The sequence below is a fragment of the Cynocephalus volans genome, chromosome 8 (assembly GCF_027409185.1).
Source record: "Cynocephalus volans isolate mCynVol1 chromosome 8, mCynVol1.pri, whole genome shotgun sequence".
Lineage (NCBI taxonomy): Eukaryota > Metazoa > Chordata > Mammalia > Dermoptera > Cynocephalidae > Cynocephalus > Cynocephalus volans.
This window is the reverse complement of record NC_084467.1, coordinates 149,589,387-149,601,938: the sequence shown is the minus strand read 5'-3', so window position 1 is coordinate 149,601,938 and position 12,552 is coordinate 149,589,387. Positions and strand designations below refer to the sequence as shown.

Below are 12,552 nucleotides of genomic sequence, written 5' to 3'. Positions count from 1 at the left end.
CTCTACAGAAAACTCAACTTTTTCCTTCTGTATCTTCTTCTGGACATATTCTCCCATACTGATGGCTAGGTGGTATTTAAGGAACCCCTAATGATGGTTTTTGGTTCTTAATTTACGTACATGGCAACCTTGTAGCCTCTGTCTGTACCTAACAATTCTCTGGGGCTACACATTTTAATATGAAATTCCTGGGCACCACTTCTACAAATTCCTATATGTCTACAGTGGGGCCCTGGAATTTGGTTCAACAATCACACTTCATATCAGTAAAACTAGAAGAATAAGATCATATCTTCGTTGATGTTCTTAATAACATAAAAATTTTAGAGACAAGCATTTCATTTGTGTTTCTTCATTATCAGCAGCTGTGAGTTGTGAGACTCTGTGATAGGTGGGATTTATATTGTGATGTCCTTTCAGCCTAGCAACAGATCAGCAAAAGAAATCACAGTGAACACAGTGAGGCTCAGAAGGCTTTATATATATATATATTGCTGAGTCATGCAGATTCAAAACTAGACCCAAGGTTTGTTTGAATTCCAGTTTTTGCTATAGGTTAAAGAAGCTGAGTAACTTGTACCAGGTCACAGGGTAAGGTCCAGCCTGGAATTCAGATATTCGAACTCCCAGTCTAGTGCTTTTTTGATTCTCATATGATGTTTATTCTGTGAAAAACATCAGATTACAGACACATGTAGAATATTACAGGTTGGACAGAAATGATTGGACTAAACAGTGATGTAAACTCCTCACATTAGTATGACTTGTGGTTGTTCAATGCTATAAATACTACAGGCTTTTTAGCTAATGACTTTTTCTTTTTTTCCAAATGAATTTTAGATTACCTTTGGAATGTACTTTCCTTTTTGTAATACTATCATCTAAAAGCATTTTTAGAAATTATTTTCAAAATGCTAACTTTCTTCCTTATAGTTAAGAAGTTTCTATACACTTGAATTGGTCCATATCATTGTTTTTATCACATGTTGATTTTCTGTCTCTTTCTCTTAGTTTCTTTCTTCTTTCTTCCATAATCAATAGTTCCTTCACTATAATTTCTTTCCCCCTTTCCCTTTCTTTACTCCCTCTCTCCCTCCTTTTTAAGCGTCCTTTCTTCTGTCCTTTATTTAGTAAATGTTTACTGAAGTGCTATTAAGTAGATCACAAATTTGATAAGAACAATACCTGCCTGCTACCCATCCAGTTTGCAATTCATCTTCCAACATCACTTTCTCAATCCTTAGCCCTAGTAGACCCTAAATAGTTTGAATCATGGTTATATATATGAATAAAATGTGGCATTTTATTTGTTTTAATATTTAGGAATAAAAGAAAACAGTGAAAAGATACTTCATACAACCTAATTTTGATTTTTGTAGAACTTTCTCATCATATTTTTTTTAAGTTTTAAAATAAAGAATAGCTAAATTTTACTTTGTCGGGGAAAAAAACAACTTTGTGAACTTCTGGATAAGTGAAAAATCCATTTTACAATCCTGAAACATGCTTAGTCTCTTTTTTTTGACGACTGCTTTCAACAAGCTTTTACAAGGAGTAAAGACAGGTCATTGAATTGCTTTTTCCCTGAAAGATCTATTCCTTCCTCATGAACTACTATAAAATAGTTAAAAAGTAGGTACTGGGGAGAAAGGACAAGAAGCAGCAAGTAAAATAATACACACACTACCTCTTCCATCCCGTGGTACCAGAGCTTTGACAGCACGTGGCGTTATCAGTACTTATACATGACAAGGGGAAACCCAAGAAGCTGAAACACATTCCTCCAGTAATGCACCTGCGGGATGTGAAAAGGACTGAAAAAGGCTGAAAGCTAGAAAAGCCATTGCATTTCTAAAGTGTCCAAATCATTCTTTCTACAGTGCCCTAGTTTTGTGAGTCCTGTCTTTAGCCTTAGGTTTATTTATTTCATTTTTTGTTTTGTCCTTATGATTTGAAAACATGATTAGATATGACAGTGAGAGACGAGTTGGCTCAGGGAATTTGTGCTTTGGTTTCAGGGAAGAAAATGTAATTTTCAATCCAGACTAGATATATATTTTATATACTTTATATTAGATAGAAATAAATAGGACTAGAGAAAGAAGCAAAAAGAGGAGGGAAGGGAAAAAAGGAGGAAGAGGAAGGGAAAGAGAAAAGTAGGAAGGAAAAAACGACAGAGAAAGAAAAAAAGGAATGAATGAATGAATTGAGAAAGAATGGGATGAAACAAACATGTCAGTAATGCAGATAACAAATCATTAATATTAATCTCTGTATTCTGAACCTAAATACAGGAATAATCAATGTTATTTCATAAACCAGAAAAAGAAAGCTTTTGCACATATATTCTGTGGTGAGAAAACAAGGAACCACGGTGAGAGTATCAGAAATACTCACGTATAGATGTATGGCTCATGAAGTGCCCAAAAGCCTCACATCTTTGTTACTTCGCAACCCTTGGGCATACTCCTGAAAGAGTTTTTCAGATAACTTATCTCAAAAGTATCTAGAGAAACAAAGGAATGAATTTTCTTAGTACATTTTGTGTTGCAATAACAAAATACTACAGATTGGTAATTTACAATAAACATAAGATTATGTGTTTTGAACACATGAACACATGAACTTTGGGAGACATATTCAAACCACAGCATAAATCTAGTAGGTTTTAGGATTCCAGTCAGTGATTTTCAATGTGAGAAATAATTAAACAAAAAAATGTGTTATGGTTTGGTTTGTTTTTGACTTTTCTTCTGTGACTATAGAAAGCAGTTACATTTACAGAATTTGGGCAAGAAAGGCTTTTGTATATAATTCATTGTGTAAATGTCAAAGTGTATATTTTGTGACTCCACTTCCACAATGTGGCAGCTAGGGCTTCCCAGCTGTATTAAATGTTCAGTTTAAGGCTTTACATTTTACTTAAACATGCACTTATTGAAAAAATGTTCCTCCAATTCATCCATGCATTTTATTCAGTAATCAATAAATATCAAAGCCTTGTGATCACCTGGCATTCTACTGGGACTGAATATGTAGCTATGAACAAAACATACAGGGTTCTGGCAAGCTGAGTATTATATTTAATAGGAGAAACAGAGTATAAAAAAGTAAGTACACAATAACATAAAATTTTAAGTGGAAAGGGAAATATGAAGAAAAACAAGTAGATTGTACGAGAGAGAATGAAGGAGCTATTTAATTATTTTTTAAGGGAAGAGCTTACCTTAAAGTATTACAATGCAAGGGGAAGATGGGCAGAGACCAAAAATAGATTTATAATACAAATATCTCAAGTATTATTCTGAATATCTTAATAAATTGATTTTGTTTGTTTAAACAGATTAGTGCCTATATGTTACCAGTATTCTACACATATAAATTATTTAAAACTGTAGCAATGTAATAAATCTAAAGGATTGAATGCAATATATGTGTTTTGCAGAAAATCCAAAATGTAGTAAATATGAACAACAGAAAGGCATAAGGATACAAAACATAGATACAATTTTTGACTGTCTATTGTGAAACATTGTGCAGTATTCTAAATACATGCACCCAGTTTGAGTCTAATTTATTTCTTACAAAAACTCAAAATGGAAAATATTAGTATTCCCATTGTCCACATCAGAAAACTGTGGGTTATAGAAGCTATGCAAATTTCGCGTGATATAACGCTAGTATGAGAAAGCAACACAGTAAAAACAAACAAATTATCTGATTACGAGGCCACAGCTTTTCTTTCATTATTTTGGTGAGATTTTCAACACACCAAAAAGAGTTTGAATAATGTGGGAAAATAGGAAACATGAGATTTTAAATTGGCATCATGATTAGCCTGATAAGAAAAAAAAAATAATGACTCAAATCAAATGCATTAAACTAACATACTTAACCCTTATTGAAAGAGCTTGTTGGTTTTAATGAGATATTTTCAACCTTTTCTTGAGTAGACTGCAAGAATAAAATCAAACATGTTTTAATAACATTTTTTCTCTCAGTGGGTACTTGTTCATTCAATGTTGGTAAAACCCTAGGATCTAAATACGTTGATTGACAATTTAAAGTTGTTTATATTATTTCATTTGTCTTTTACTTTCTATTCAGGCTCTCTGCAAAACTAGGGCTCTATGAAGCTAAGAGTGAATGAGTGAATGAATGAACAATCATAATTTATACTCTGTAATTCTACTTTAGACATTTTATGATAAACAACTTTTATTTTCTCTTGTTTATTATTGCAAAACAATAACCGACCTAATTATATTTACAATAAATTTCCAGGTCCACTAATGAGATGGCATGCAGTCTCTCTTTAGAAGGTATAGAATGTTTAGAAATGCAATATTTCAGTTCGAATCAAGTATCTCTGTCTCTTTCTAATTTTGTGTCTTGTACCATGATGAATAGATTATACATACATATATATGGATATATATTTCATTTATAAACTGTATGGATCTTTTATTTCATTTACATTACTAACTGGAGATGGCCTGAAGAAATGATAGTGAAGCTTTGGGAGCTAAGGTTTATTTTATGGCAGTACACACACAAAAAGTCTTTATATTTACGCAGGTTCTTTTTGTTTTGCTTTTCTAGAACTTCAACCTACTGGCTCACTCGCATCCAGTCTTTTCTCTACTGCAACGAGAACGGCCTCCTGGGCAGCTTTTCAGAAGAGACGCACTCGTGCACGTGTCCGAATGACCAGGTGGTCTGCACTGCTTTCCTTCCCTGCACGGTGGGCGACGCCTCCGCTTGCCTGACCTGCGCCCCGGACAACCGCACCCGCTGCGGCACCTGCAACACCGGCTACATGCTGAGCCAGGGGCTCTGCAAGCCTGAAGTGGCGGAGTCCACCGATCACTACATTGGCTTTGAGACCGACCTGCAAGATCTCGAGATGAAGTACCTGTTACAAAAAACGGACAGACGAATAGAAGTCCATGCCATTTTTATCAGCAATGACATGCGCCTCAATAGCTGGTTTGACCCCTCCTGGCGTAAACGGATGCTCCTCACCCTGAAGAGTAACAAGTACAAGTCAAGCCTGGTGCATATGATCTTGGGTCTCTCTTTACAGATATGCTTAACTAAAAACAGTACCTTGGAGCCCGTGTTGGCCGTTTACATCAATCCCTTCGGAGGCAGCCACTCTGAGAGCTGGTTCATGCCTGTGAATGAAAACAGCTTTCCAGACTGGGAGCGGACTAAGTTGGACCTCCCGCTCCAGTGTTACAACTGGACGCTAACTCTGGGGAACAAATGGAAGACGTTCTTTGAGACAGTGCACATCTACCTGAGGAGTCGCATCAAGTCAAATGGCCCCAATGGCAATGAAAGCGTTTACTACGAGCCTCTGGAGTTTATTGACCCTTCCCGGAACCTGGGCTATATGAAAATCAATAACATTCAAGTGTTTGGCTACAGCATGCACTTTGACCCTGAAGCAATCCGGGACCTGATTTTGCAGCTGGACTACCCCTATACTCAGGGATCCCAGGATTCAGCACTTTTACAGCTACTAGAGATAAGAGACCGTGTAAATAAACTCTCCCCACCTGGTCAGCGCCGTCTAGATCTTTTCTCGTGCTTGCTGCGTCACAGACTCAAGCTGTCTACTAGTGAAGTGGTGAGGATCCAATCTGCTCTGCAGGCGTTCAATGCCAAATTGCCAAACACAATGGACTATGACACGACCAAATTATGTAGTTAACCCTAAATGTCAAGCACAACCCAAAATCTTGAAGGAGTTTTTACAGTGCTTTTGTGGAACAGTTTATGTTTGGAAGAGTACATTTAAATTGTCTTTTCAATATCTGTCTTATATCAGTCAATAACATTGGATGGCAATTTACACACATGAACTTGCTGACAATGAATATATTATACTGAAGTTTGGGTTTATGAATGAAATAAATACTGACACCAGTCTAGAAGACATTCTACTTTTTACAATAAATTTCATTTGTAATTTTATATGTTCCGTGGCAATGCTTTTGTGCATTACATCCTCTAGAGGGAACATAAAAAGATACCAATAAAATTTTGTAGCTGAACAGTTATTAAAAAGAAGTGCTGTGGGATTCCTTTTTTCCATGAAATGAGTTCTATTTTGATATAGTTTGTTAGAACCTGGGGAAAATTCACCAAGATTTTTTAATGGAAACATTCGAAGGTCCCTTTTGACTCTCTTTATGGAAAACTCAAGTAGGTACAATGCATTTTTATGGTTTATAGCATACAGCAGTGGTATATTTATTACTTGTCTTTAGAAACCAATCCTAGATACACAATCATTGTTAAAATAGTCAGATAAACTAATTCCCAAGTATATATCAGAACATTTCAGCAAACATACAGAAAAATCAGTGGGATTATAAGGCATATCATGGAGAAAGTAAGCCCTTAATTTCCTTAGCAACTTACTTTGTCATTCTCTTTCCACATTCTAATATCCAATAATCAGCATACTCTGCACAATCATTTTTATTTCAAGTCCTGAAAACCTACTTATTCCAGCACATTACCAATGTCAGTAAAATGCCATTTCTAGAATTCACAAATTGAATATAATGGTATAAAATAAATGCTCAAATAACTAGTTCAAATGTAAATAGATTTTTTTTTCTCTCAGAGAAACTATTATTACTAAGAGATATTTTAGGGAGAAAACTCTTTCAATATAAAACTAGTTTTAGTTCAAATTTTTTGGTTTGAAAGTTGAGTTCCCATATAACCTGAGATATAGTATTATATACTTAATTAGCTCTTTCTTTATATAAACTTAAATTTCATTTTTGTTTAGCCATATGTTGGTATCTATAAAATAAGGTTATGTTATTTATCACTCAGCTCTTGTTTAGACATTTTGTGATATTTTCTTATTATTTAACAAATGCACTATTTACGCCACCTTCAATATTGAAGTCACGAAGGCATTTCTCAGGGCACAGAGAAAGGAACACATAACTTTGATGAAAAGAATGAGACAGATGACAAAAACATGACACAGACATTCTGGATTCTTGGGCTGTTTGTTTTTAATTCCAAAGCATTTTTAAGAACAAATAGACTGTTCGAACAACAAATACTTGTTCAATCTACCGTAAACAAAGAATTGCTCTTTCACCTAATATCTGGGTAGCTGAATTTCTTACTTTAGTTAACTGATTTTTGTTTTTTACTCTACTCTCTGCTGTTGTAGTTAATTCGATAGAAACTGTATACAAATATTAAGCACACCATCTTTCTAGTATCAAAGCAAATATTGTCTTCATTTAATTCTGACAACAACAGTAGGTTATGAATTATTATCCCCATTTTCTTGGCGGAAAAAAAACAAAGGTTCAGAGTGGTTGGTCAAATCCCTCAAGATCACAGACCAAGAACTTGGAAGACCAAGATCTCAACACAGACTTTCTAGAATGAATCTATCCTCTCTTAATGGCACCACTGAGCTTTGAATTTCTGCATTTAATTTTAACTTCATTACATGCAAGGGTTATGGTGAAACAAGAATCACTTAAGAAACTGAGATCTAAATCAGCTAACATTATAAAATACATACATTCACAGTACATCTGAAAATGAAATAAAACCAACAGTTACCATCCACAATCTTTCACACAGTGAGTGACCAAGCTTATCAAACATAGACAGTATGTTTCAAAAAAACATGTTATAAAATTCAGAGTTGCCTCTAGGACTTTTTTCCAGAAGCGTCTTGGAGGCTCAGCTATCCAGAACCTTTGACACCCAGAAACCACCTGGACAACATGCACAATTAGCATGGATTCTGAATGGCAATAATTCCATTCTACATGCATAAGAAAAACGTCAGCAATGCTACTTCTTTTATTGTACAGCTTACCCTTCCCTGGCCAGCGTATGGGAAAGAAGATTCTACAACCACAGGTAAGAAAGTGCATAACTAGGGTTTTATCCTGCGACTTCTTTTGCCTGGCAAGTGTTGGCTCAAGATCCTATTGGATAGGATAAAATTATCTTAGCTCCAACTCTCCTGGTAGCCCTCTGTTAGTCAGTCTTTCCTATCTCTGAGTACAGTTTCTTCCTGAAAGTGGATAAGTAACATGAATGCTTTTCTCTGAATGCTCTGTCTAAGATAAAATGAATGCAATGTATGTAAACATAACAGGAAAACTCTGAAGTACTATACAAATTTAAAGGATAAATAATCAACACACAGACATATTTTTACATTTCTGTTTCTTACATACTACCAGCTATTAAGTAATGTCCAATAAGCAATAGAAAATATAATAAGCTAAGCTAATAAAACATGTATTTACCAATGTACGGGGGAGAAGCAGCCCATTAATATTTCATTTTTCCTGAATTGGCCTATATGCCAACATTTCTGCCTATTGTTCTTTTACGAGTTTTAAAATTTTTAATAAAAATAAATTTACTTTCAAAATCTTATTTTATATACCTATATGAAATATTTTTAAAATAGTGTTTGACTTCCTCTCTGATATTACTAATTCATGCTTCTAAATTTATTTTGAACTTAATAAAGTCAATGGAACTTGAAATTCTGAAAGCCAAAAATGTATTTAGAATACATTTTCTCCAGGAACATCTCCTACCGCTCCACCTATTTTGATTATGATCAAAGTTTGATTTCACTTGCTAGCCCTGGAATCTCAAGTTGATTTTTAGCAAGTTAAATCAGTGTCCAAATGATCACTATCAGCTCAAAAAAAAAAAAAATTGCTGAAATAGCTAGTGGTCCTAACATCTTTTAAAAATGCAAGATGCTGCATTTTCTGTCTCCTTTTCATGCGTGTGTGTGTGTTTGATTCTTGCCAAAATATGAAGAGATATCTTGGAAGAAACCAGAACCATGTACTGTCCTGTAAACATATACATTCCTGTTCTGTAAATAAGCCTTCTTCTTTTGTTCTCTTCATTATGTATGTTGAAGAGCTTTTCATTTTGAACAGCCATAAAATTTATTGATTTGAAGAAAATAACCCATTTGAAACAACTTGAGAACAAAATAACTATATATATTTGCTAAAGTGGAAGTTACAGAACATAGGAATTCAACTGAAAAGAAAGTTGAAAATTTTGAAAACCAAGTAGAAAAGACAACTTTTAAATAATAAACTTGATTTAAGATTTTAAGAGGCTGCACATAGCTCTTCCAAATTAATGTGAAAATTGAAAAGAGCATATTAAATATATCAAGCTTAGAAAAACAATGACAAAAAATCTCACCATGAGTCGGTGGCTATATCATTTCCTTAAAATCATAATTATTTAGCAAATTGAGTTTCCCCTCTGGTTATAAGTATAGTGTTTATAATTTGAGTCACAGATGTCAAACTTGTAGTATCCTTAGGTAGTATAGTCTAATCTGCCTAATTTTTAAAATTTGAGAGTTTACATCTTGCCATGCCCATTTACTATACCACCTATTCGTTCTACTACTATGGACATTCCACTTTCTTCTCCTCCGCCTACATGATCAAATTTGTTCGTCTATCTTCAGGCTTTCTTAGTCTAATAATTTCAAGAAGGGTAATTTAATCACTCAAAATAATTCCGATATTTGGCAAATGCGTCTTTGTTAGTGGGAAATTTTTACAGATATCTCCATTTCTTTTACATGAAGTCAACATTAGCTATTTTAATGAACATTAAGTCGCTGATGAATTAGACTATCCATGTCAAATCACTTGATATTTAGGACATGGCAGTCAATTGTGATAAATTAGAACATAGAAATGAAATTCAAATGAAGTGAGAATTCCACACTTGAAACCATCTTGTGTGCTGGCAATCAGATTAACCATTTAATGACTGATGTACTATTTTATCCTATGATTATATAATATAGCTATCATATAATATCTACCGTACATAATATTTAATTACATTTTAATTTCTGAGGGTATAGTGAATACGAGAATTTTTAAATGAGATGATAATCCTGTCACAGGTTTCTGCCTCATTTTTCCCTCCAATCCGCATTATTAATGGGCATAAAATCATCCTGAAAGGGCTTTCAAAGGTACAAGAATGAATAAATAGGGAGAGAAAATAAGGCCCATAAAAAGGATTTGTAGCAATAGTAGAGAACATAACACTCAAATTCCAACAATAGTGTTTTTAATATGTATCTGCTGCAAAAAAGTGAAATCAATTTTATATTGTTTTACTTTTACAGAAGTTTTTAGAAAGATACCTCCTCCTACAGTCTTTATTTTGAAATATAGTTTTGTTGACTTTTTTATGCTAACAAGAAGATTTTCTAAAAATATACTCATTTCAAATTATTAAAATGAAAGAAAAACAAACAAAAACTACTCTATAGAGTGAATATATTATACATTTATGCAGTTTATATACTTTGTCTTTTGGAGGTAATTGACACAAAATATAAAAATAAGAATAATAAATGTTTAAAATGCATCTAAGTATACCGCTAATAATAAATTTTTAATGGAAACAAGACTCTCAATTTAGCAAAAAATAGAATTTTACATCCTTATTTCTAATACAGTCAGATATTTCTCACACCATAAGTTTAAATAGGCTTAATACAAAAGAAGAAATTATAAAGTAAAGGACAAGGAGATTAACTAGATAAATATGAAAAACTAAAGAAAATTATTGTAAAAAATACAAAACTAAATGGACAGTTTTGGAAATACATGTTATGGTTTTAGAACATGAGACTAATAGTGTAAAAGATGCCAATTCTATCCCAAAGAAATTTTTTTAAGTTTACATCCAATTAAACAAGATCTTAATGGAATCCTTTATTATTATAAATATAACATTAACTTTAAAGTGTGTTTAACATAAAAATAAATGGTTGTGAAAAAACAAAACAACTTTAAAATAAGGCCAATTGGTGGGAACTTCCATCAATAGATATTAAAATGTACCCGTAGTGGAAAAATAATTTAAAAATATATAATGATATGTACAAAAATGGCATTGTATGATAAAATAGTCATTTTAAATAGATAAGGAAAATGTAGTTCATCCAGGTTGAGGCATTTGATTTTCTATTTGGAAAGAGGGATTCCAAAATCAGAATTATATCTTAAAGCAAAAGCAAAGAACAAATTAAATTAAAGTATCTCAGGTTATTAACACATCAACAAATAGTAATATGAGGACTAGCTGAGGAGATCCCCCGTGTTAAGAGGTTATTCTTTAGGAAAGAGCTGTCCAATAGAAATATAACGTAAGCCACAATTGCAAGTCACATATGTAATTTTACATTTTCTTATAGCCAATTATTTTTTAAAGTAGAAAAAAAACAGAAGAAATATTTTAATATATTTTAATTAAGCCAATATATCTAAGAAATTTTAATTTCAAATGTAATCAATAGGCAACATTATTAATGGGATTATTTCTATCATTTTTTTTGTACCAAGTTTTGGAAATTTGGTGTGTACTCATATTTTAGATTCACCCCCATCTCATTTTTCAACTAGCTGCATTTCAAGGGCTCAGTAGTCAGATGCAGCCAGTGGATACTGTTTGGACTGTGCAGCTCTAGGACGTGACTCTTTCACCCTTCTTTTTTCACTTGAACAGCTGCACCTATGAAGTGAGTTTTTCTATGTGGGAGACTATCCTGACATCTTGATTCAACTTCTTTGTCTGCATTTTATAAGTTTTGTTTATATATTTTTATTACCTTTATTATCTATTTGAATATTTTTAAAGCCTTTCCTGACGTGCTACATAGTGGTTAAAACCTAAACTTTTTGGTTACCAAGAAAGGAATTGCTCTCCCACTCCATCATTACCCTACCCACATCCTCTATTATCTCAGTGTTGAAAATAGCTTCTACTTTCCATTTCTGCTTCTTTTGCGGACTCCGATGATTTATTTTTCTTTCTTACTTATTAGCTCTGCTTAAAAACAATAGTTGTTTATTCAATCTGTCAGTTTTAAGTGTTTATTAGGGAACTTTCATTTTTTCAAATTACTGAGTCTGCTATATTTGGAAAAGCCAGAATTCATGTTTTTCTTTTAATTCTCTTTGATACTTTTTTAATCCATTCTTCACTCAGTCACCAGAGTGAACACTGAAAATGTGAACCTTTTAAAATGTAAATCTGGTATAAACTCTCTCTATAGTATAGAGATGTAACTTGTTAGTGGCCATGTAATTATTTTCTTAATGCAGTCCTTACCTAGTTCCCTGTCCTCCTCTGCCATTGTATTTAATTCAACCCATACTATGTCTATATCTACGTGCTTTCAGTACAGGGATGGCATCCTCTTTCATGCCTCCAGACTTTTTCTTATGCAATATCTTGCCTTCTGCCTGCAACACTCTTCTATCCCCACCCTTGATTGCCTTCCAGATATACTACTAATAATAATTATACCCATTCACGAGTCAGATAAAAAAATTACTTCATATTTTAATTTATTCATCTTTCTATTAGTAAAATAGACCATTCCCTTTTACACCCCGGTTACAATAAGGTCAAAATGCTAACGAGGCCTTTTTGATGTTTTACTGTATTTAATTCTTACATCGGTAT

General features: G+C 33.3%; 1 protein-coding gene across 2 annotated transcripts in view; it reads left to right on the top strand.

Moving 5' to 3' along the window:
* The window catches only part of BRINP3 (BMP/retinoic acid inducible neural specific 3), a 366,300-nt gene extending 360,581 nt beyond the window's left edge, over positions 1-5,719 (top strand). For both annotated transcript variants that reach the window (XM_063106876.1, XM_063106877.1), the window contains one exon: positions 4,603-5,719. In XM_063106876.1, coding sequence (XP_062962946.1) covers positions 4,603-5,719 — 1,117 coding nt within the window. The remainder of the gene's footprint in view (positions 1-4,602) is intronic.
* The last annotated feature ends 6,833 nt before the right edge of the window (positions 5,720-12,552 follow it).